We start from the raw sequence: 26,210 nt of genomic DNA on the forward strand, positions 1-26,210 counted from the left end.
CTGCAAGCGCCACTCCTCCGGCGGGGTGCGGAGCGGCGCCGGCTCCTCCCCGCGGCCGGCCGGGCTCCGGAGGCGGCTCAGCGCACGCAGGTACCGGGTTCTCCCGCCGCCCCCGGGCCGCTGCCGGGGCCGGCCGAACCGAACCGAACCGAGCCGGGCCGAACCGGGCCGGGCCGGTCCGGTCCGCAGGGCAGACAGGCCCCGGCGAGGGCTGCCCGCCGGCGCGTCCCGTCGCCATGGGGACGCGGGCGGCCCTTCGGTGCCACCGCTGTGTGCGGCCCGGCCCGAGCAGCGCTCCGGCCCCGCGGCACTCGGGGCAGGGACTGCTGCCCTCCCCGGAGCCCCCGTGCCCGGGCGCTGCCCTCCCGGGCCGCGGGAGTCCGGGCGGAGCGCGCCCCTGTGCCCCGCCACCATGGAGCCTGGTGCAGAGCTTGCCTGGCAGGGAACGTCTGGTATCGGAGCAAATCTCCCTTGCTAAAGCTCAGGACAAGTAATAAGAACGGTTTTGTAGTGTTTGGTCGTATTTAGGTGTGCAGCTTTGCCTGTGGAACCACTGAAAGCACCCAGTGACTTCAGTATTCCTCACAGAGGTTTCTGCATTACCCCTGATCCCCAGCTTCACTTGGCCATGGTCTCCTGCAGCTTCTCATCTTGTGAGATCTAACTATAATAGTGTTATCACGCTGTACTAGTGTGATCTAATGGACAGCTTTAGATCACATCGTATAAACGAAATCAATATGGAATAGATTTTTTTTCCCCATTAAAAGATCAATTCTACAGTATTTTTCCATTCATGAAATAATGCCACATTTTACAAAATCATATCATAATCCTACGCAGTACTCTCTACTTCCTTCCTGTGCATGAACTTTAGGGTGCACTATGCTTTTCTTTATGAGACACTCATAAACTTGCTGCTTAGTAAAAGTTAAGATCTGCAATAATTTGCATACATGATATGATATCCAGGACATGATATTTTTAGGAGGAATCTACAGCAGTAATGTTTTAAAAAGTAATAAAAAGTACAGTCTTGAAAGGTAGTGCCTATTTCAGTAGTACCATCTCAGGTGCTAAAGCACTATATGCAGTACTAATTTGGGGAATTTTTATTTTAGCCACTGCTCTAAGAAAAATACATCATGGATAAATATGAACTCATTAAGCAAATTGGAGAAGGATCTTTTGGCAAAATATTCTTGGCAAAAGGAAAAATGGATGATGAGCCATGTGTTATCAAAGAGATCAATTTAACTAAGGTAAAACAACAAAACCTGAATTGTATTTACCAGATTGTGCTACTTGCATTTAGCTGGGTACGAACATAAGTTATTTTTTATCTCCTTTGTAGTTCCATCTCAATTATATAGAGCTAAGCTCTCCAAAGACTGTATTCTTTCTAATTTATTATTTTAAAAGCATAGATGTAATACTATGAAATGCTTTGCTTTTTACTGTGTTTTTGTTCCTTTTAAAGCTTCTTTCTGCCTGCAATGTGTGGCACTGCCTAATTCAAATTCTGTAATAGTTGATTCAACTACAATGAAAATATTGCCACTAAAGTAACAAATCACATTTCTGTGGTAAATTTCTCTATGCTTTTTAATTTCCTTGTTCCCCACATCCATATTTTCAGACAGGAGTAATTCACAATGGGGTCTTTCCAATTCCCATTTATATTTATGGCAGTTCGATTAATCTCGTCTGATTTTAAGTTTTCATTCTGTTGCTGTCAGCGGTTGGGATGCTTGCCCTTTCAAGGAGAACAAGAGAATTAAGTGGTTTTAGGAAGCTGCTGGTCACATCTGTTTTAGATTTGTGATTTAGAACGAGCTCGGTTGGGCCATGAGGCTTCTGCCTTCCTTCCCACCGACTGCAGAGGCAGCTTTGGGCCACTTGCTCGGGTGCTGGGGGAATACCACGCCTGCATCTGGTTCCATAAAGGCACTTAAAACCTCTGTGACTTCAATGCAGGGGTTTTAACAGTCAGTTTCAATGAGTGCCTACATGCTTTTGACAGGTCTGTTGCTATTCTGGGCCTCCCCAGAGAATTTCTAATATATTAGAGAATTACAGTAGAAGAACGTGTTCTACAAAGAGCTGTATGTGTTCCAGATTCAAACCCGGAAAAGCTGATACACGAGTAATGACAGCTAAATGAAAAGATGAATAGTTTCTCTCTCTGCTCGTGACCAATAAACCCCCTGCATTTCTAATCTTAGATTTTTGATGTACAACTAGAAGAATGGCTGCTAATGAAATACTGCTGTGAATCCCACTTGTTCAAAAATCAGAAGCTGGAGACAGAAAATTGCTACTTTGAAGTCAAAAGATTTTTTTTTTCAATATGGTAGAGTGTGTTTTATTCAGTTACTGAATTTTGAATCTTTAAGGGTTATATTTCAAAAATATTTCTCAAGAATGAGGGTTAGAAACTTTACTATACAATACAGGAGGACATTTTGAAGGATAGATACTCAGAGAAATGAAATTTTAAGTAGTATTGATGGAAGTGTCATCATAATAAACTAAATAGAAGTTTTCCATTAATGTAACAGGGCAAAGAGTTTGCCTGAAATGTTACAAAAACAAGTAACACCAGTAAAATGAAGGATTTTTTTTTCTTTTTACTTTGATCTTTTGACATCACCCCTGTTTGCATTACAGAGTCATCTGCATCCAAACTCTTCAAATTCTTATGGAAATTCTTTAACTTTAGAGTTTAAATTCTTTAACTTAAGTTTAAAAGTTGACATTTGCCTGTTTGTAAAATGTCAAAATTGTCTTTGACTTTGGTAATGTTCCAATACACTTTCAAACATGCACTGCAAATTTTTTTTAATGTTCTATATACATCATATTTTATGATATTTCTACATTGTCTTGGTACACTGTATTTTTGTATTAGTGGGAATAGCGTGGTAATGATGTAACTATTTTTGAAAGTGTTAAATATATAACTGCTAGCATTTAGTTTCTTAATTCTTTTAGATGCCTGTGAAAGAAAAAGAAGCCTCTGAGAAGGAAGTCATTCTGCTGGCCAAGATGAAGCATGCAAATATTGTAACTTTCTATGCTTCTTTGCAAGGTTTACTTTTAACATTTCTGTTTTCATTGTGGTGGAAGGAGTGGAAGGCAGAAAACCTACCTTGTTAGTGTTGATCATCCTTACCCCTGTCCCTAATGCCTTACCTAAACGTGGGAAAAGGTTCCCAACTCCTAGAAATGGACACGAGGCATCAAACTCAGGCATTACTTGTGGTTTTTTTCACCTGTGTGAGTGGGTACTTGGCATGAATCCTAGATCCTGAGCTGTCTGTACTGTACAAGTTGAACTTTAGTCTTGATTTTTTATGGAAGTCCAGAGTTTAATGAGAATTTACTAGGAGTTTCAACAGAAGAGAACTTTTGAGTATAGCAAGGAACAGCATGATCAAATAGGACAAAAGGCTGATTAAACAGGCAAGAAATAGAATGTTCATTTCATCTGGTCTAACCTCGGGTTCCTATTTTGTTTATCCACATCACATACGTATGACATTATATGATTATGTTACATACATCTTATATTCATGCACACATATCCACATACTTATTTATGCATATACGTACACACAGACAAAACAGGCAAGCACAAAAAGAGGGCATTAAATAGAAATGCAATCTGTTAATACCTCTGAAATTGTCTTTCAGTGTCTGGAATGTAAAAAAACAGTATTGGTATTTCATACCTTGATACAGCACTGTCTTTCCAGTGATCCAATATCAATCTCATAATGCTGTCTCATAGCCTTCTTTCTTCTGATGTATTTTGAATTATCACTCAAGGATAAAGAATTCTTCAGAACTAAAAGAGATAGAAGGAATTCTATTCACCAGGAAAGCTAGTTCCCTGTATTTATTTTTCCTCTGACATCTGCCATAAGCAGTGCCTTATGTCATAAAAGCTATAGTTGCAGCTTCTGTTCAAATTGTTCTCTGTGACCAGGACTGTGAATGTTTTAGGGGACGTGTAAATCAGATAGTCTTCTAACCCCCGAGAGGCAAGAATAGGTTGAATTTTTCTATTAAGCAGGCCCTGCTCTTTATTTTTTGCTTTTTGGAATCTTGTCTACTTTTAACTTTTCCCCTAAGCCTTACTGCATACTTAGTTATTGAGCAAAAACCCTGAACTTTGAAGAATTCTGCTACATTCCCTGTAAGAACATCTATCAGTGGGGTCTCTTGTGGATTTCCTCATGTATTTAATAGTTTGCCGAGTCTCCATTTAAATATATTTTCACATTTTATTTTTGTGTCAGGTTTCACTGGAAGTATCCATTTTTTCTCAGTTAGTCTTTGAAATGGAGGAATAGGTAGAGGTTAACTGCTGCCTTTTGAAAAAAGGATCGTAAAAATCAAAATAAATTGTTGCTGTGCTAATGAATAATACAGGAATAAAGGCAAAATTATGCTTTTCCTTTCAGAAGAGAACAAGCTATATATTGTGATGGAATACTGTGATGGTGGAGATTTAATGAAGAGGATAAATATGCAGCATGGAGTGCTGTTTGATGAGGACCAGGTGAAAGACATTTTCTTTAGAGGGAAGAACATATTCTGTGAAACACATGGTTTGAATAACTCAGTAATAACTGATCTTTTAAAGAAAACTTTGGTAATCTTAGTTGGAGTATAGGCAGGTTTTTTAGAACTCTTTAAGATCTGAAATTAATTCATTTGCAGTATGAGGACGACTTTTTAAATGCCTCCTTCCTCCTATTGCTCCTTGCATCGTAGATGTACTTTTTCTTTACATTAGTAATATGCCCATTAAACCATGAAGACCTTCTTTTAAATAGTGCTTTCCAGTTATGGGGAGGATGTATTATATACAAATACTTAATTTGTTGGTGCTATTTGCATCTCAGCATATCCTCCTTTGTACTGAAGTCTGTAGTAAATCTCTCATTCATTTCATTTTGGTCAAAACTTCTCTGATGGCATTGAAATTGTTGAACCAGCACAGAGAAACAAGCCCAGATATCTGAATGCTTTTGGGCCATGTTCATGTATGTTTTATTTTGTAAATAGGTGAGTATGACAAGTATTGCAATTCACAGAAGTAGAATTTCCCACTATTCCTTACTTATTCCTTTATATTTTTTACTAACTCTTAGCTTTCTGAAGGAAATTTTCTCTATTTATGAATTAGTGGACTGAACTCTAGGGTTATTTAGTCATAAATAAAATCTACTTTTTCAGGAACAATAAAATTTTGTTTAGAAATCAAGTAGATAGTAGTCAACCTGCTGGTGGAAATATACTCTAAAGCATAAAATTGAGGAAAAAAAAGTATTGTGACTTCTCTTTTTGCTTTAGTAGTAAAAGAGGAACTCTTTTATGGAGAAGTCAGTTGAAAGTGAATTACTGGTTCAGTAATAATGAATTTTAAGATCCTATTGGGAGTCATACTAGAGACAGAGAGAACATGAAAAAAATAAAGAGAGGACAGACTCACAGATCATGAAAGCACAAAGGAGAGAACCAACACACAAATCCCTTGACAATGTCACAGAATAATACATATCCAAAGTAAGGCAAAAGAAATACTGACAGAAGAATGAGTTATAGAAACTGAAGATACATCTGCTGATCAAAGAAATGAAAGCAAATTTTTTCAATTTAACATAACAGTGTTAAATATATCTTTGTATTTTCAAATGTACTTCTGAGAAAGCCTCATTTGTGGCATCAGCCCTAATCAGGAAATTATCTATTTAATTTCAAGCATTGCTAAATAGAAGGTTATTACTTGAATCAAAGTCTTTCGTGTGCATGAGTTTTCCTAAATAGAGAAGTGTATCAGCAGGCTGTAGTTTTGTTTCTGAATTTAGTCCAAGGCCCTTATTTAAGAAGACGTGTATATTGGAAATTAAATATATGTTTAAAACCTGTACTCGGCCAAGGATAAAGGATAAACACATGTGCTTACTTATTATACAAGTTTCTTTATAGCTCACTTCTTTCACCACTTTTCAATCTTTTTTCTTTTTTTCCCCTTTTTTTGGTTCCTGGATCACATTCAGTAGGACTACAAGTACTCTACAGCTGCGTGGTATGACTTCCATCACTGAGGATTAAGAAGCCATTTCCCAATTCTGTCTTAGTTATTTGCACTCCCTCACTTCTTAAAAAAGGTTTATTATTCTTACTCTCCTTTGGCATGATTCTTCAGTCCTTATTCAAGTGCATGTAAGGGAAAACTTGATGATGATGATAAGGGAAGTAGGGTAGGTATCTATTTCCATTAGTTTAGTGACAGCACTAAATGGAAAGGAAAAATCTATGGCATTAACTTTAAAAATACCTTTTTTACTGTTTCATATTGTATATGTTCTATATATTTTAGATTTTGTTGTTGTCTTGTTTTTATATATTTCAGTAAGATGTCCCATTAGAGTCACACAAATTCATAGCTATCTATGTCTGTTACTTTCCTTGCAGATTCTCAGTTGGTTTGTGCAGATCTCCTTGGGCTTGAAGCATATTCATGACAAGAAGATTTTGCACAGAGATGTAAAAGCACAGGTAGTAAAACTGGTACTAGAGAGGGGCTTATTTTGTCCTGTGAAACATATGCTTGAGAAGGCCTGCCATCTTTCATTACCACATACTATTTTTGGGTTTATTTGCAGAATGTTTTTCTTAGCAATAATGGAAGGGTAGCAAAGCTTGGGGACTTTGGCATAGCGAGACAGCTGAACAGGTAAGCATGGCTTTTAATCAGTCTGTGCCCTGCACCACACAGGAATGTTTGTGAATGTCTGGAATGCAGCCTGAACATGCAAATTGTTTGTGGATTGTACTTGCTGAAGGGGTCTGGGTTACAAAGGGTCTGACACTACATTTTCTCCTGTTATCCTAAAACATGCCATCCTGCATGGGCCACAGATCTGTTTCTGGAGACACAGTTCCTGCTCATGCAGCTGCTGGCACTAGCTTCTGTTACCTCCTAAAAACAAAAGTGAGGAGCATTTAAAACTAAAGAGAGATTAAAGGAAGAGAGTTTGGACATATGTTGTGTGTCCTCCAAGACAGAGCCTGTGTTAATTTTTTAAAAATACCCAGGATGACCACCTGGGTCTGAGAACATAGCATGGCTGGCCTTTCATCTGTATTGTTCTCCCAAAAAGGGAGGTCTTATCTTTAGTGACTTTGGGGACAAGGTTGATCTATCCTGGAGAGTGACCAGGTGTGGCCAAAACCTGCCAGGGGGCATGATAACAACAGAAAAATGCTTAGATTTGATCTCTTTTTGTGCTTTTTGATTATCTTTGACAGAACTGAGCTCTCAGCATGTAAACTCCTGATGCCAAAGTGCCTTCCTTTGGAAGCGTTCTGGGCATAGCTGCTGTAAGGGTTGGTTGTACGCAGCAGAACAGTACCTAGCAGATAGAAAGTAAACCTCAGAATTTGAGTGTCCAAGATATACATTTTAAAAAATATGTAATAGTCTTATACAGCAATATAATTGGAGTTTGACAGTGTTTTTCCTCCTGTAACCAGTGAATTAAGTTTCTGTGGTGAGTTGACACAGGCTGGATGCCAGGTGTCCACAAAAGCTCTGTCACTCCCCTCCCCAGCTACACAGAAAAGAGAAAATACAGTGAAAGGCTCGTGGGCCAAGATAAGGACAGGGAATTGCTGTGCTTTCTGTTGAACTCTACACTTTTAAAATAGTGGCTCATTTTACACAGAACTGGGAAATGCTGTAGTTTTTCATGGGGGATTCCATTATTCAGCTTTTTGGCGAGCAGAAGTAATGTCCCCCATTTTAACCTGTGGCAGAGAAGTCTCTAGTTCAGTTGTTTGTCACCTTTTTCAGTGTGCAAGCCTTTCTGTTCATTGTGTTTCATTAGTACTACAGAGTTTGCCCATACCTGTGTAGGGACCCCCTATTACCTTTCACCTGAGATATGTGAAAATCGACCGTACAACAACAAAACGTAAGTCTCTGTCTTTCCTTCCTACGTGTGTGAGGAGGTGCAGGCATGAAAGAACTTTTTAGAATATTTTAAAGAACAATATAAATATTAATATAAATATAAATATAAATATAAATATAAATATAAATATAAATATAAATATTTTAAAGACTGTTTTAAAAGGATATTTTAGTAATATGGTTTAAATCAGTATTTGTGCAGAGCATGGGAATTTCTCTTGGTCACCCTTTGTGAAGTTTTGTATTACTGTGTTCAATTATTAGGTGCATCATTGTACTCAACAACTACCTTATACTATGCAACAATGTCAGTAGTATTTTGATTACAATGTCCCAAATATAGCAATTATGACTTTGATGTCATTAATGTACAGGCTTAATATAATTATATGCTTTGGCTTTATAAAATTACTTATACTTGAAACTCTCTTTTAATACTCCTTGTTAGTAGTGGTGGGAAATGAAAACCAGTATTTTCCCTTTGCTTAATCTGCTTCTTCATCAAATACCAAATTTATCTCATTTCCAAGATGTAATAACCAATGCATCTTTACAGTTCCAAGTTCATGAATTTTTTAATACACTCATTTATTATTCATAAAAACACACTAAAATGAAAGCTGCTAGTTTGGTTGCTTTGGAAATTTGCAGTAGCCAGTTGCAGGAAAGACAAATAGGTCTGAGGCTTACCCTGAAATACCAGATGAGAAGCACTGCAAAATCAGGAGGTGAGTGGGCCTAGATCCTTCTCCCTGTGGGAAACATGATCAACACCAAATGTTCTGGAGCTCACAGTAGCATCTCAGATGCTATTTAGACAAGTTTACTCCTGTACTGTCTCTCTAGCTATCAAATCAGCTTTGTCCTTCATCCTGCTGGAAATATTAAGCAGAATTCCTGTATCATGTGCTTTTTCCAATTATAATTAAAAAAACTAATTAGATACCATAGAAACATTGGTGCCACAACTAAAAATAAATTTCTAGTTGTTGTTTTTAGTGCATATTAAGAAAAAATAAAATTTGCACCAGTCTGTGACAGAATAATGGTAATAAATTTGGGAGCTGAGAAGAGGTAACTGATTACATGGATGGAAATATTATAGACTTTTCATTGAAACTTTAATTACTTCTTATTCACAGAGATATTTGGTCTCTTGGCTGTGTGCTTTATGAGCTGTGTGCACTAAAGCATCCTGTAAGTACTGTACAATCAGCTCATTATCATATTATTAGAAAATATAGTGGTCACCTTGCAAAACCTGTAGTAGTAATAGTATTCACAGTCAGCTACAAGAGTTATTTTCATCTTAGTTATTGGTATTAAAGAATCACTGCTAGTATTTAACTTTTCATATTTTATCTGTTTTGTGTGTAATAAAATGAAAAGTATTATGTTGTAGTCCTATAATTTACATGTATGCATGTGTGTACATACTTTGAACATATATTTGTTCTTTAAAAATTACTAAACTTTTTCAAGACAGATGAACAATGGAAAGAATTAAAGATAGGCTTCAAGGTTAGGCTTAGGTATATAATTTTACTCATTTCTGTTTGAAAATACCAGTCTACACTTACTAAAGAACCTAAACCCCACATTTCCCCAGAAAGTGGCTTGAGTCCCAGGAAGAATTTTCCTAGAGGAAATATATTCTGTTTGAAAGCACATTTATGTCAGAAAATAACTGAGATAGCATCTTCAGGAAGTTGTGTTGTCCTCAGCCTAGTCTGAGCCTCAGCCTGTGACTATTACATGGAGGAAGGAACACAGCAGAAACTAATCTTGATAAAAGAAGAAGGATCAGATTCCTGCGACCAGCAGATGTTGACTTTTTGCTGAGCTTGGATATGGGAGAAGGTAGAGCAGCACTTACAGAGCAATTGTGCTGAGCTAGGAGTAAGGGGGACACTGCTAAGGAAACATGCTGATTTCACAAAGTGGCAAAACGTGAAATACTACTTTGTATGAATATTAGGTGTTTTATTCTGTATTGCTGCCCACTGTTTCAGTGTGGGGGCAGTGACTCAGTGCACATGTAGACAGGAAATGCAAGCAAAGCTAAGGTACATTCAATTCCACCACCTTCAAAACAGCCACATAAATAAAAGGATGATTTTAGAAAGAACTTGGGGTTTTTTGCCTAAGGCCTGAAAAACTATGTTGATGCTGGCTTCTTTAAGAGATCTAGTGAACTGAGAGGACTGAATTATCTAACTGGCATCACTTGTTAAAAGATCAGGATTGTATCTTCATTCTGGGAGGAGCACAGAATGCAGAGGCTGTTGGGTGCAGTGAGGTTTTGAAGGTGAACCCTGTGAAGACAATATGTACGTAGATCTCTGTTGAACAGCTTTTGGCAAAACGCATCCTGTTTCATTCTGGAAAGATGGGCTTCTGTGTTACTGTCTGACAGCAGAGGGTGAATAAAACTCTTTCAGGTACAGAAGTCATTAAACCTTTTAGCTGTGCACCTGAAACCAGGAGAACATAACTAGAAAACACAATCAGAAAGTGTTTATATTAATTTTCTACAGCAGACTGTGGTTAGCAAGGAAGGATTTGTGGAGGGTTTCCACAGCACAGGGCTTCTCCCCACTAATCTGCTCAGTGAGACCCCACCTGGAGTGCTGCATTCAGCTCTGCAGCCCCCAGCAAAGGAAGGTCATGGGATTATTGGAATGAGCCCAGAGAAGGGCCACAAAAATGATCAGAGGGCTGAAGCATCTCTCCTACAAAGACAGGCTGAGAGAGCTAGGATTGTTCATCCTGGAGAAGAGAAGGCTCCAGGGAGACTTAGAGCAGTTTTCCTCTGCCTAAAGGGCGCCTGAAAGGATGAAGAAGGATTTTTGACAAGGGTATGTAATGATAGGATAAGAGAGAATGACTTTAAACTGAAATAAGGTAAACATAGACATTAGGAAGAAATTCTTTTCTGTGAGGGTGATGAGGCACTGGCACAGGTTACCAAGAGAAGCTGTGGATGCCTCATCCCTGACCCAAGGCCAGGCTGGATGGGGCTCTGAGCAACCCAGTCTAGTAGAAGGTGTCCCTCCCAGGTTGGAATGAGATGATCTTTGGGGTCCCTTCCAACCCAAACCATTCTATGACTGTGTCAACAAGTACCTATTTTCAGGTTGGAGTGTCTAGTCCATCATTCTGAACCAGCAATACTTACTGTCCTCTTTTCACTGTTTTCCCTAATTGAGTTTCAAGGCAATAGTTTGCATGAGCTGGTGCTGAAGATCTGCAGAGGACGTTTTCAACCAGTGTCTCTCAACTACTCCTACGACCTGAGGATATTGATTTCCCAGTTGTTTAAAATATCTCCCAGAGATCGACCATCCATCAATTCTATTCTAAGGAAGCCCTTCTTGCAGAGACTTGTTCTCAGGCACCTGCCCCCTGAGGTGAGTGACTGTGTGCTGCCTGCTGAGAGAAAATAAATATGGAAGTAGCATAAACAGTTCTATCAGATATTGTTTTTTCTGATAGGTAGCACGGGAAGAATTCAGTCACGCTGTGGTACATAGAAAAAGGCCTTCAGCATCTCACTCTAGAGCCAAGCAGATACAAGGTAATGATAATAATATTATGTATCATTAGTTCTACAGTAACATTTGTTAGTTGTGATACAGCTGTTGGCTGTAACTTTCTCCAGCAGTCTTTAGTGCACGTTTGATGAAGGGTTTCACCCAAACCTAAAAGTAAATAGAGGAAAGAACTGCAACAGCAGAACCATTCACCCAGGCAAAAAGCACTGCTGTCCTGTTCAGGGAAAGACAGCTTTAACACCAGCTCATCAGCTATGGTCATCTAGAAGAGATGCCATAGGAAAGTGCTGAAACATTAATCTTAGTTCTTTAAAAACCAGAATTTCCAAAAGTGAGAGGCTTTGGTCTAGTTTATGTCCATCACATGAAAAACATCCTTACTGTGTGAAAAAAGCATAAATCTTGCAAAACATTCTCCATAGTATTTTACAAAATATTAAGAAAGTGTTTTACAAAATCTTACAAATTTTATTAAATTGTGAGACAGTGAACTCTATTTTGATTTAGTGCCCATTGATGGACCAGATTATGGTATGCAGTTTCTAAGAAAACATGAATGAGACTAAATGTATGTCTATGAACTGTTGAATATCTGGCATGTTTCTAGCAGTGTAACTTTTTTCTAATTCTATATTCTTCATTCTATCAAATGAGTCCTCAAATTTATCTTTGAAATATCAAAACAGTTAATATAGTTCTGTGAAAATGTGCTATGTAATTACTTAACAACACTTTGGACTCCCCTCCTCCCCCCCTCCCCCCCCAAAAAATATTCATCAGTAGTGTAGGAACCCATGTTATTTTGAAAATGACTTTAAATGAGGTTTGTCTGCCTGCACAACCAATGTGATTTGGACAGAAGCTGAACAACTAAACAACTTAGGCACTTAGAAAAAAAATCTGATCTTTTAATCATAGTTTTAATACATTTTATCTCCCAAACATGATACTCTAACAGTCAATGCTCATGAAAGATTTAAAACTCACTTAGAAACTATTTAACCCAAGAAAGGCCACTGCTTTTCATTACTGCATCTAAGATATTTGCAAAATGTTGACTGACCAAATTGGAATGGTCTATACTTGTATTCTCCTACATGGGAAACTGATAAGGTAGATTTTTCACTTTTTAGCCTTTCTTTTTAAATTTCACAAGCACTACAACATTGCCTAGTGATTTGTGGAGTTTAGAGGGCTGGGTTTAGAAAGGGAATGCCTAGGCAGAGGCACTCAGAGCCTGTGAATTAGACCTCCTGTTTTGTGTTCTTGGAACTAGCATGAAATCAATGCTTCAGTTTTTAAAAGTCTCCCTCTTATTCAGTGTGCTCTGCAAAACTATGTTTGGTATGGTGATGATGGTGAAAGGATATAAAGAATGTTTATTAACCCAACCTGTCAATGTTAGGTGTGGGCATCCTACTATGGTTTGTAACCACATGATCATTAATCACGAAAAGAGCACAGAATGCAATTTTTTAATCTCTTATTGTTAAAAAGCATATAAACTTCAGAAAACAAGAGTCCAGGACCCAGTTTCTCTAGAATCTGGAATAGTGTTGCATTTCAAGAAGCAAGAATTATTTCAAAGAAATGAATGGAAGCCCCCTTCAAGAGTGCAACAGCCTATTATTCAGGTACTGTGTATCCACTTTCTCATATATATATATATGTATATTTACACATAGACACACACACAAAATCATCTTCAGAATTATGCATTATTATACACACACACACCCATATGCATTTATATATAATCTTCAGAAAGCAAATGCCTGCACTTGAAAAAGTTACTTTAAATGGCTTAAGATATAGTATGTGTTTAGCTATATATATATATATATATATAAAAAATAAGTATTTAGCTTAATGCCTATGCTAAGACAGCAGAGACAGTTAAACGTCCCTGAATCCTCAGAAGACATGTTTTGAAAGCCTAAATGGGAAATACTGAATCTAGGCTACTTTGGTATGGTCCTTTGTAACAAAAGGATTGAGGCATGCTTTGCATTTATGTTTGCACAAAGGCAAATAAGCTCTGTGTTTGCATTTTTTGCTATAGAAGCAAATAAACTGATCCTGTTACTTCAGCCCTTCTGACAGCTCATTCATGGGCAAAATCACCAGCAGTCCCCGCCAATGCCTCAGATACTTGTTACTGACAGCCTTCTGCCAAATGCAAGCCCAGTTTTTCACAGTAACTTTGTCTCTTTCTTGTTTTCCAGCCCCTCCTTTCCTCAGGCAGGGTATCAGCTGTATGCTGTGCCCAGCCGCTTTCTTAGCATCACTGCACACACTCTTGTTTATCTTTAGGAGCATGCAGTAGTACCTTGAATGCTGGTGACCATAAGCACAGCACATTTAGGATCTGGGAGCCCCCAGATGTGCACACTGCAGTTACATGAGCTTAACTGCTGATAAGGAGCATGGAATTCCCAGAACTGCATCCATCATGCAGTCACTAACACTAACTGTGACTAATACTGGCCCTATGTGGAATATAGGACTTGGTTTTCTTCACAGTTACATTTGTGCCAATGCAAGTCCTGAGATGGATTAAGTTGGCGAGGTGGTTTCTTTTCACTGTGCACTGTTATAATCAAAGGCAGAATTTTGTCCACGGTGCTTTGACCTACCCTGGGAACACATTCCCAGAACGTTTCCACATTCTTTCAACATCTAAGTAAACAGTGTGCAGGGTTTCAGGGACACTTGCATAGTGCCATGCTTTGAAGATGTTGCTTCAGGATTCACAGAATCACAGAATGGTTGAGGTTGAAAAGGACTTCTGGTCATCATCACCTTGTCCACACCCCTGCTCAGGCAGGGTCCTCTAGATCCAGTTGTCCAGGACTATGTCCAGTTGGCTGTTGAGTATCTCCAAAGATGAGGCTCTAAGTCCTATTTGGGCAACCTGTGCCTCACCCTGAGTCACTCTCCCCCACAGTGAAATGTTTTGTGATGTTCAGAGGGAACCTTCTGTGTTTCAATTTGTGCCCCTTGCCTCTGGTTCTGTCACTAGGTACCAGTGGAAAGTCTGGCTCCATTCTCTTTGCACCCTCCCTTCAAGTAGCTACAACCATTGATAAGTTCCCATCTTCAGGCTAAACAGTCTGAGCTATTTTAGCCTTTCCTCATAGGAATAATGCTCCAGGCCTTTCACTGGACTTTTTCAAGCTTGTAACTGTCTCTTTTATTCTGAAGGGCTCAGAATTAGACACAGCACTTCATGTGACCTCGCAAGTGCTGAGTAGTGCAAAAAGATCACCTCCCTTGACCTGCTGTGAGTACTTTTACTAATGCAGGCCAGGATGTCATTCACCTTTTCAGCAAGGGCACATTGTTGGCCAATGGTCAACTTGTTGTCCACCAGCCCCCCTTTTTCTGCCAAGCTGCTTACCAGCTGCATGGCTCCCAGCATATACTGGTTCAGAGTTTAGGACTTGGCACTTCCATTGCTGAACTCCATGAAGTTTCTGTCATCCTGTTTCTCCAGCCCTTTTGTAGTCCTTTTGGCTGGCAGCACAACCCTCTGGTGTATCATCCACTCCTCCCATTTTGGGTTATCAGCAAACCTGCTGAGGGTACACTCCGCCCCCCTCTTCCCCGTGATCTGAATCATCAGTGAAGATGTTGAACTCTAGTTTCTGGCATTCAGCTGTGTTTCACCCTGTGGTTACTACTTTTCAAGCAATTTCACTGCCTGCTCATCCCACCCTCAATTCATCAGCTTGCCTATGAGGATTTTATGGCAGTGTCAAAAGCCTGCACGAAGGCAGTTGCCTGATAGGAAATGTCCCCTTGCTCTCCCCTTGTCTGTCAAGCCAGTCATTTAATTGTAGAATGTTAGTGAGTTGGTCAAGCATGCCTGCTTCACTAGTCACACTTCTCAGTGCCCTGGCATTTATTTGGATAGCCTAATTTGTTTTCCCTACTGCTTGGGGTTGCCATACTTCTGGAAACCATACTGTAAAACCTACTTCACTGAGGAATGAGGTAAACACTTCTTGGAGTTACTTCTTCCTTGGGAACTTTGCTAACAGTTGGAAACTTTCTTCTTATTCAGATAGGAATTTTTATTCAACTGTAATATGGACTGTACCACAAGTACATGAGTCTATTTTCAGAGTATCTATGAAGGAAAATGGGGAGGAATAGTGAATATATTTAACTGTGAAAGTGATACTTAGATGCATTTCCATTTATGTAAGAAAGTAAGCAAAACTTGGCATTTTTCTCATGCACCGTATAGTCTCCCACAGTGGAAAAGTTTGTGTCTGACCACAGTTACATCACACAGTGGCAGCTAGGTGATCATCTTGTCTCCATTGTTCTTATGAGAAATGGAAATGACAGTCTTGTCTCAAAGGAGGAATACAGGGATGTTTTATCACAGGAAGGGCTTTGAGAAGTGAAAGCCCAACTCCCACATTCACGTAATCAAAGAGATGAGAAATGAAGCAGCACAGTGCTCCCCTGAAAGCAGCCATCAATGCCTGTACTGTCCAGAGCTACATCCCAGATTCCCCTTGCTATCACATGTCAAAATGAGGCTCTCCTGGAAATAATTCAGTGCTTTAGGCTCCAGAACAATGAAGTGACTCTAGGGCCAGGACACTACAGAGTACAAAGCCCTGTGCTGACTCACTCACAACAATGTGAGCTGCTGCTTAATGACAGGAGCTGATGGAACAGGGGAAAAGGAAAAGGCAGTGGTGAGATCACATAAGCCCTGAGAAGTTTGGAAGTTTCTGGGTTATATTTTAAAGGATTTGGAAAACTTACACCAACTATTTAATAGTCAGTCATATTACTATGCAACTCAGACTGGGGAGAAGTACAGGAAGTTAATTCAAACTTGTGCTGTTACAAAGGAGTACAGGTAAAATAACATCCTTTACTATATTTTCAGCCACAGTCCTCCAGATTTAATATGGCAGAAAGGCCAGGAAGCATTAGAGTACATGGTCATTATGGTCACTACTATGAGAAACTTGACAGCTTGGAAAGGAGAGCTAATGCACACTATGACCTTTCTCATATCAGCCAAAGAGTTGAAGATTACTATGTACTAAAAGGACGATTTGCACCTCCACCTCCACCACCTGACTGGTAAACACATCACTCTATTTATGTCTGTCTTGCGTATTCTGAGCTATTAGCCTTCCTGAGTAAGTAACATTGGCATAGCTGATTTAGTGGAATGCCTCCTCTGCTTCGTCTTGGATAATTTTTCTTTTTTTTTTTTTAACATTAATTTGTTACACAACAACACAATTCCTGTTCCTGTTCATCTAGAAATTCCATCTGGGTTGGCCTAGTGTTTGACATTTCATTGTCAAAATGTCTCCCAAGTCTCAGCCAAGTCTTTTACTGGGTAAAAAGTAAAATATAAGCTTTCTGTAGAATCTCTGATTATGCCAAGGATAAACACTGCCTGTCTTTCACACCAGGATGAGAATAACATAAAGATCAGAAGCAGTTCTGCACTGAAGGGAACTGAGTGAGAGCAGGCCATGAAAGTGGTTTTTTTCCCATGCAGTGCTTATATTTCTGTTTCAGATATAAAGACCCTTTCTCTTGCAGTTTATTTACTTCAAAGCTTTTCTGTTACTAAGCAGAAGTACAGCCTTAGGAGATCTCCTGTCCATTCTGTGACTGGCCACTGTAGGTGTGGATGAACATTGAAAATGTTGAGAAAGAAATTTTGAATGCTTCCAAAGCTTTTCTTTAAAGTTGACAGAATCATTAATTTTCATTCAACAACAACAGTGTTTAGAATGTTTCAGTTACAGATCTTCAGATTTAGAACATCTTTCCTGACCTGAATTTCTGGTGCCTTATTTAAGGACAGAGTCAATTCAGTTTTGCCTCCCTGTGGCACAAGTGGATTCCCAAGGCAGGAAATGAAATAAATGGGAAACAGGGAGCTTACAAGTGACTGATGGTTATTTTATATCAAAAAACAAAAAAAAGTTTACAAACTACACTAAGTTTGACTGATAGAATTAGGCACAGAGGAGAAAAACAATAAAAGGGTTGCTAAATATACAGCCTCCATTTTGACAATTTTCACTTTTTTTGAGGACCAGAGAAATCAATTTTGTTTTAATTAATGTTTTCAATACCATTTATCCAATAAAAGGATGTCAAGGGCTTTGCTGCACTCTTCAAAAGGCTTAAGTAACTGAAGTAATAGGAAAGGGAATGCCTGGAAAGAATGTTTCCTTATTTTACTGTTGTGCCATGTTTACACATATTTTATGCATATTTATATATTCATGTAGTACAAAGAAAGCTCTGTTTGTTATATGTGATAGAATATATAGAGAATTATTTGTGCAAAGATAGCAGAGTTTGAGAAGTAAAACATAGTATATGTACATCACTTTCTTTCAGGACTGCTGAATTTCTTCAAAGGCGGTTTGAAGCCCAGCAGTACAAAATTAAAGTGGAAAAACAGATGGTAGGTAAATACTGAATCACTGAAAAAAATCTGTAAAGGAAGAATGGAAATCCAAAGATGAATTGATGTATTTTGAATAGTAAACTGTAAAACTGTCTGGTGGAAGGTTTTGCTCTAGCAAATTCCCTGATCTGCTCTGCAATGTTCATCTGAGGTTTTATTTCCTCATACAAAACTGTAACAATGTAAAATTCTACTGTGACTTTTTCCTCCAAGAACGTACACTTGCCTTTACTGCATTCTTCAGTGGAACAGGGAGAGTGAATTGAGTGAGCACTGAAGGGGAGGATTGTAAATGACTCATTTGCTCTGGGATTCCTTTGTACATCCATAGGGACTGCGACCATCCTCTGCTGACCCGTATCATGACCAAATACAGCAGCAGAAAACAAAGGAAGAGCATCTCAAAAACCATCAGCAAAACATGTCTAGAAAGAGTGAAATGAAAGAACAGGTAAATTAATCTCTTCCTTAATTGTCTAGAAGTCTCTTCTTATACTCTTGACAGTAGTGTTCCTGGCATAAGAATTCTTTTTCATCAGATTCTCTTTTCCATCATCGATTCTTTTCCATTCTTTCCCCATCTTTTAATGGAGAAACAATATACTTCTATAGTTTTGCTTTTGGATGACAGAGAAAACAGATACTTCTATCTTATGTGAACATATATAATAAATACATTTAATCTTTCTATCTTTGGTTTATTAAAAACATGTTCTACCCTACTGTTCTTTAACAGGAGTATTTGAAACAATTGCAGAAAATTCGGGAAGAATACCACAGTGATATAAAAGAATTCAGAGTTAGAGCAGGAGTACTCCAGGTAAAAAAGCTCGGACATGTGGGTACTCATATTTAGTTTTTTATGCTAGAATACTTTATTAGGAATTGAAATGAACATTTGTTAAAAAACATTCCTTAGGAGAACCAGAAAATACAAGATAAAACCTATCTTGTGAGACAAGGGAAAGCTGAGCACCAGTCTGAAAGCAAAGATATATCTGGAACAGGAGAAGAGTCAATTCAGGTATCAGTACCATCTCCATCTAAATAGATCTTTCTGAGTGAGTCCCACACTGTCTTTGATTCATTCTCTGGGACAAATCTGCCAATATCACTAGCATCCTCCTCAGTGATCCTGGATCTGAGTTTTAATGAAAGGAATCCACACCACTTGATGAAATTAAGTGGGTTATAGGCAGCCAAATTAGGAGAGAATTTAGATTCCCAGTGATGTAATGGGAAATGCATGATAATGATAAAGAAACATTAGATTTTGGGCCTGCCTAGTGTCACTATATTTCATGGGCTCTCCATCTTTTGGAGAAACTGAATAAAAGTAAAATCTAAAAATTGTTGTGGTTTCTCCTGAGGCTGAAGGCATGCCCTGATTGCTACAGATCACAGAGGACTTTGCTTTTCTCTGACACATTCTTATAGGAGTCATTATAATATGAAAAGGAGTAATTAAATATTTTTAGGTGTTGCCAGAAAACAAGATGTTGCAAAACAGGGCTATACTTTTTACAGGCACAGTTTTCCACTGAAATCACTTCCAAAGTTTTCCAGAATTAAATGAGTCTGAGTCATCTGGCATGTGATCATAAAAAATAAAAATCTGTATTATTTATATCTTGACACAGTACTGTATCTTTCTAACATGGGTTTTTGAAAAATCAGAAGCCTGCAATTTATGCAAGAATTTCTGTTTTTCTTTTTGCCAGAGAAGCCAGAATTGGTAATGAAGGATGGAATATTCTTAAATATCTTTGTAAAGGAAATTCATGATTATATTTGCTACTTAAAGAAGTCTCTTTCTTTATGTGGTATACATATATTCAGTTACAAAGAGTGTAATTCAAACTGTATTTTTTCTCTCCTTCCAGGATATGGAGGAAAACTTTAAACAAGTCAGACTCCAGGATAGGCAAGACCAAATAATATTAGAAAAGAGACATAACACAAAAGTATCCATCTTTACTGTTGTATTTTTTTTTAATTTTCTTATTATATCTGTACATTTCAAATTACTGTGTTACTGTGGTAGGTCTGGAAATTAAGTTATCTGAGAGTCAATTAATAGTACTGATTTTCTGTTTGTTAAAAGTTTATATCAGAAGAAAATAAATTAGCTTTTCTGACCATTTCAGGGATATTCCCCTTAGAAATTCCCACCTAGTAACTAATCTCTACCTCCTCCTTCTTGTATCAAACTGCATTAGTAGTGCATGGGAACTCATGTTTATTCAAAGTCTAAGTAAAGTCAAGTCAGAATGCTAATTTTAAAATATTTTGTTATAAAATGTCGTTCCCTATACTGCTTTTTAAATCATAGAAGGAGATGGGAATTAAATTAGAAATGCACAAAAGATACCAGGAATGCTTCTGACCATAAGATCACTGTGAAGTGGACTAAAAGTCTTTTATGAAATACTGCATGGAAGCAGTACAGTATTCAATTTTACTTCTGGTTGATAACCAGCTAAAAAACCCAAAATTTGATGTATTGCAACAATTTGAATTAAACGTTTATCAAAGGCCCTTAAAATCAAAAGTGGATGCAGTAATTTTAAAATTCACTAAAGGAAAAGTATTATATTTAAGGAAGTCTATTTTTGTCCAATGTGTTCAGCTTTGATCTTCTTAAGCAGAAGAAAAATGTGGTAAAATAGAAGTTATTTTCAATAGAAGAATAATTTTCAAATTTGTAGTTCCATATCATCTGTGTACTTTTAATTAAATGCTTCTATTTATTAGAACAAATTAATAACATTAATTTGTGAATTTTCTTTAGGGGGGAGTAAAATTTGAAATTAATTTAGATGTATGTTTTCCTGAGGAAGACAGCATTCCAGAAGCAGAGGTATGTTTTAGTTATATTTACAGCATTTACATTAGAAATCTGGAACCATGACAGCTCCATAATCTAAGATTTGTTTCCATTACCATCGTCCTCTGCCTTTGTTATAATGAAGCTTCCTATTGAGGATTTGTTGTTATGTTGCATATGTCTGCCCTTCTTCAAGAGCATATTTGCTGGGAAGAAAATTGGGTGATACTTGGGGCAGTCTTTCACGTGGTAAAATATGAAGGAGTGCAGATATTTAAATTTCCTAAAATGGAAATATCTCAAAACTGAGTCATTCTGCAAATGCTAAATTTAATTTGTAGATTGTTTTAGTGCATTTCTGTTTCTTTTTAGAAATGAAGCAGTATTGTATTGTATCACAAAGCAAGAACAACTACAGACAATATTATGTTTTCATTTAGTAAAATTATATTTGTGGCTTATCAGCACATAATAGCTACCTATTAAGATCTTTAGTAGTATATTAGCATTTATTTTAAAAGTTCCTTACCGCAAGAAAAGAATTACTTTTAGTATATATATTTTTAATTTATAAAGCACTATTTTGTCATTCTGTTGTTTCACATCTCTGTGGAGCCCCATGCAGCTCCCATGCAGCACAAATCACAATGTAACTTCTGAATCCTGCTGCTTCACTTTTTGTTACACAATTTTCCTGTGCATACCTGAGGTTGGCTGGCAAACACAGTAAAATGAGAAGGGATTAGCTATTGTACTGTATTTGTTTACTGTTTCCAGAGTAACTTATTGTTTTTTCAGGTATTAGATAAACTCAATGAGACTTTAACTTTTGTGGATGGTGAGAATCTTAAGGAGAAATTGGTGGAAGTTTATGAAACTTATGATACAGACAGAGCTTTGGAAAAACTGTTTGACTACCCAACAGGTATTTATTGGGGAAATGCAATGCTGAGTATTAATCCTGAAAAATGCATAGGAGTTAGGTAAATTCAGTAAGTCAGGGTATATCAAGTTTATCTCATGAGCTCTTTCTTTATATCACATAATATTATAATCATATGGATGTCTGCTTTACAAAAAAAATCCAAAGAACTTTGCCTCTTCTTTTTCTTCCCCTCAGAGTCCATACATGATATGAAAAAACCCAGAAAACATTGGCAACCTGGAGCCCCTCAGACACTACTGAACTTTTTATCTGGTGCCGATGTCACATCTGCATGTCCTACTATGGCTGGAAATGAACTTGGTGAGAAACTTTTGGCTTTCAGTGAGCACCTGAAATTCAGACTGAATTCATCCATACCTGAATGGTATGGATTCACATGATCCAGCAGGCTTTTAATTGCATTTCCCCTCTCACACGGCAATCATGTTATGTTGCTCATACGTATCAAGAGCACTGTGTTTTATCAATCACTCTGTGGCCTGACTCAAAATGCCAATCTATTCAATTAATCATCAGCACTTTCTCAGGCCTTGAGCTGATGCCACACAGGAACAGGGCAGTGAGTGCCAGTGCCATCCTGGAGCGTGGTGGAGTGTGGTGATGTTCCCAGGGGTCCCAGGATGAGGGAAGGGATGGGAATCTTGACTCCATGTTTCAGAAGGCTGATTTATTATTTTAAATATATTATATTAAAAGAAAATTATATACTAAAACTCTACTAAAAGAATAGAAGAAAGGATTTCATCAGAAGGCTTGCAAAGAATAGAAGGGAGTGAATAATAAAATCTTGTGACTGACTAGAGAATCCAAGACAGCTGGAGTGTGATTGGCCAATGATTAAAAACAACCATGGGACCAATCAAAGATGCACCTGTTGCATTCCACAGCAGCAGATAATTGTTGTTTTTCTTTTCCTCTGAGGCTTCTCAGGAGAAAAATCCTGACAAAGGGATTTTTTCAGAAAATACCATGGCGACAGTGGAGTTCTGTTTTCCCTCTGCACACGGTGGTGGTGGCACCACTGTCACAAGTGCCACCTCACCCCGCCTTGGCTGTGGTATGCTCCACTTGAGAAAAGTCCCTGGGCTTCTTACAGTACCACTGAGTACATTGCCAGGCAGACAAGTATCTCCAGTGACTGGTTTCTGCAAACAGGAGCTCTTCCAGCATTCCAGCACACTCCACACACTGAGATAGACAAAAAACAACCAGAAGAGTTTCCATGGATAGTAAAGACAAAGCAGAATATTATTAATACACCACCTTTTGCTCATGCTGCCTTAGATGAAAGACCGCCAGGCACAAAAGAAACAGGAACTTTTTTTAAGCTCTTTCAAACCAAGAAGCCAACAAATTTCAGAGCTACAACTGCTTAGGGAAGCTCCACCTGCCTATTCCAGGTTTAATAAGTTGTTACTTAAGCATTAAAACCAGCGTTAAACATTTTTAGTGATGAGTAGTCCAGACCATTTCCCCCTATCCATCAGATCAAGTACTTATAAAAAAATCAGGAGTATTCCATAAATATTCCAGAATTACACAAAAGGAAGAAATCAGTGTTGAGACTAGAAAGTCTGAATCTGACAAAAGACAGTGCCGAGCTACACTAATGCTTTAGTGACCTGAGAACCTTGCTGTTCTTCAGCTCACCATGTTATTCTGCCTGAAGATATCCCAGAAAATAGGAAGCAGTGGAAACAGACACCACCAGAGACACTCCTGAGCATCTTAGCAAAAGCAGAGCTATCTGATGATTCTTTTATCTGTTTTGAGGAAGACCAAGGTAGGATGTTTTTTCCTGTAAATTCTGCATGTTTTTCTTTAGTGTAATATTTCTTCTACCCCTGGCAGAGGGTCTGTGATGAGAAACAACATTTTGAAGCAGTTGGCAACCTAGAAAAGCAGGGACAGAACCTCTGCTCTGTACCTGAAGCACTGAGAGGCCTCTTCCAGAGCATTGCTCTTTTCAAAAGCAGGGAAAGGGGCAAGCCCTACTCACTGGCTATTACCTTCATATATAATTCTTACCTTTGCTTGGGTAGACAAAGGAAAGCCACTACTGCCAGCAGGCTGGTAGGTACCACAAACCTGGAGCTAGCACCTGCAACTGCTGAGGTTGAAGAACCCTGTAGAAAGCATTTATTCAAATACATACATGGTGACTTAAATGACAGCGATGACTTTACAACAGGGTCCATGCTGAGACAGCTGTCACTGCAATTGATTCAAACTCACCTACACTGCAGCCCATTTTCCTAAGGTAACAGACTTTTTAAAAATTACATTTACTTTGCATCAACAGAAGTGAGACATTTACATTGTTGTAATTTGAACAACAACAAAACACTTCAAGCATTTATTTATTTGCTATTTCTTTACACATACCTTTATAGTTTTCTACTATACAGCTGAAGGAAAGTTTCTCTTTCTTTACAGAAGGGAGATTAACTCTGTTGCCTCCAGAAGAAAACAAGGAAGATGATTCAGAAACATACTCTGCTGCTGATGTTGATGAAGGTAGACTTGAGCCAAGATCAGATGGTGAAGACACGTAAGTCAAGCACATCAGGAGAAAAATCCAGAGCTGGACAGTCTTTTAGGTTGCATTGCCTAAAGTTTTACTGTGTTCTTAAAAATTCATAAATAAAGAAAACTTAGAGAGTCTGCTAATTTAACTTTTAGTTCTGGAATTTGTCACAGCCAATGCTGTCATTAAAAATTACTGCAGAAATATTAACATGGCCTTGCAGTTCCTTTCTCTTGCCTTTTAAAAATAGGTAAACAATCTGACAGAGACAGTTCACATTGGGTGTGTTACTTGTATATTATTTACAAAGTGTTTAAAAAAGCCCTAGGTGGCCTTGAATGGAGAAAGGTTTGCTATGAAATTATATTTATTTAATTAATATAATTATCTTGTTTTACTGTGCAGAAATTTTGAAGATTCTGAAGATGAACTCAGACACGAGCTGGAGGAATCTCTGGAAAAATTGTCAACTTCTCCAGCAGAAGAGTCTCACATCTTTTCAATAAATAAAGGTGAAACAGATGAAGAGAAGATGAATTTACCTGACAAACTTGGAAAATCTGATGATGATTTAGAAAGTAATCATGGGTAATTAGGTGTTGAATCACATGAAAAAGAAGGCTGTCATTCTTTTTCTTTAAAGGAAAAACAAAGCAGGGTACTTTTCAGATGTCTGAACATTGAAAAATCCTCATCCAGACTGAAATGCTGTTTCATCTATTATGTCCTAACTGGACATTATTCTTAACCTGGACATACCTGACAAGTCTTGCTTGAGCAAATTTCTGATTGTGTACTCTGTTGAACCACTTTTGTATCATGTAAGAGAGTCTCCTAGTTTATTTTATTGCCCTAGATAAATCAACTCCTTGTTTTAAGAATCTCTCCCAGCTTTTCATAATCAATGTGTACTGCCAGTACAGCTTTGTAATCTACAGTTTCATTACACAGTACTGACCCTATGTAGTAACAGCAGCTGCTCAGGAGTTTTATGTAGTAGCAGTAAAAGAGCTTATTAGTGCCGTGAGAATTGTGCATTCCCCAGTTCCTAATAAAACATGTAGGTATGTAGGTTCTTTCAACTGTATTTTTCCACATAAAAAATTTCATACAACCCAAGTGAATCTTAAATAAAGGGAAAACTACAGTCTATAGTCTGATTTTAGCAGGTTTTTTTCAAAGAATCATTTATTTTGGAAGATATCTTAGAGTCCAACTGTTAACACTGCCAAGTCCACCACTAAACCATGTCCCCATGTACCATATCTTTTAAGTATCTCCAAGGATGGTGAGTCCACCCCTTCCCAGGGCAGTGTGTTCCACTGCTTGACAACCTTTTCTATGTCAAAATTTTTCCTAATATCCAGTATAAACCTCCCCTGGTGCAACTTGAGGCCATTTTCTCCTATCACTTGTTACCTGGGAGAAGAGACTGACCCCACCTGGTTCCACCCCCCTTTCAGGCAGGTGTAGAAAGTGATAAGGTCCCCCCTGAACCTCCTTTTCTCCAGGCTAAACACCTCCAGCTCCCTCAGATGCTCCTCACAGGACTTGTTCTCCAGACCCTCTCCTAGCTCCACTGCCCTTCTCTGGACATGCTCCAGCACCTCAACACCCTTCCTGAACTGAGGGGCCCAAAACTCATCACCAGATTTGAGGTGCAGCTTCACCAATGCCCAATACAGGCATACTGTAGATTCTGGGGAAAAAAAAAAAAATTCTGGGTACAAAGGCTAGAAAGGTAGAAAGTCATGGAACAGGTGAAGAGTGAAAATATGCAATAAATAAAAGAGGTTGCTGATGAATAAAAGAACTTTTTGATGTAGTTCTGTTACCAAAGCACTATCATGGTTGTGAATCCAGATGGTTTTTAAGTGCACCAAACTCTCATGTAGTT

The 26,210-nt window shown here is 38.2% G+C and overlaps 2 protein-coding genes across 5 annotated transcripts in view; both read left to right on the forward strand.

The window, feature by feature from the left end:
• The window catches only part of NEK3 (NIMA related kinase 3), a 72,054-nt gene that overhangs the window by 14,972 nt on the left and 30,872 nt on the right, over positions 1-26,210 (forward strand). The window lies entirely within an intron of this gene.
• On the forward strand, positions 28-26,202 carry NEK5 (NIMA related kinase 5). Of its 4 annotated transcripts, XM_054272200.1 has the most exons (23): positions 28-90; positions 1,122-1,262; positions 2,995-3,091; positions 4,470-4,567; positions 6,490-6,573; positions 6,681-6,751; positions 7,905-7,991; positions 9,133-9,187; positions 11,200-11,400; positions 11,486-11,567; positions 13,042-13,178; positions 16,457-16,656; positions 17,944-18,010; positions 18,345-18,464; positions 18,750-18,833; positions 18,933-19,037; positions 19,897-19,977; positions 20,805-20,873; positions 21,639-21,765; positions 21,961-22,086; positions 23,432-23,569; positions 24,223-24,337; positions 24,719-26,202. In XM_054272200.1, the coding sequence occupies exons 2-23, from the start codon at positions 1,146-1,148 to the stop codon at positions 24,903-24,905; spliced, it is 2,448 nt and encodes an 815-aa protein (XP_054128175.1). In that variant the 5' UTR covers positions 28-90; positions 1,122-1,145; the 3' UTR covers positions 24,906-26,202. The 4 variants fall into 4 exon arrangements, with proteins under 4 accessions (XP_054128175.1, XP_054128176.1, XP_054128177.1 ...); XM_054272201.1 differs by lacking the exon at positions 4,470-4,567 and having other exon boundaries at positions 2,995-3,066; XM_054272202.1 differs by lacking the exons at positions 28-90; positions 2,995-3,091 and having other exon boundaries at positions 1,177-1,262.

Source organism: Melozone crissalis, unplaced genomic scaffold, assembly GCF_028551555.1.
Source record: "Melozone crissalis strain CALT ecotype California unplaced genomic scaffold, PUWL_Pcris_2 ptg000013l_1, whole genome shotgun sequence".
Lineage (NCBI taxonomy): Eukaryota > Metazoa > Chordata > Aves > Passeriformes > Passerellidae > Melozone > Melozone crissalis.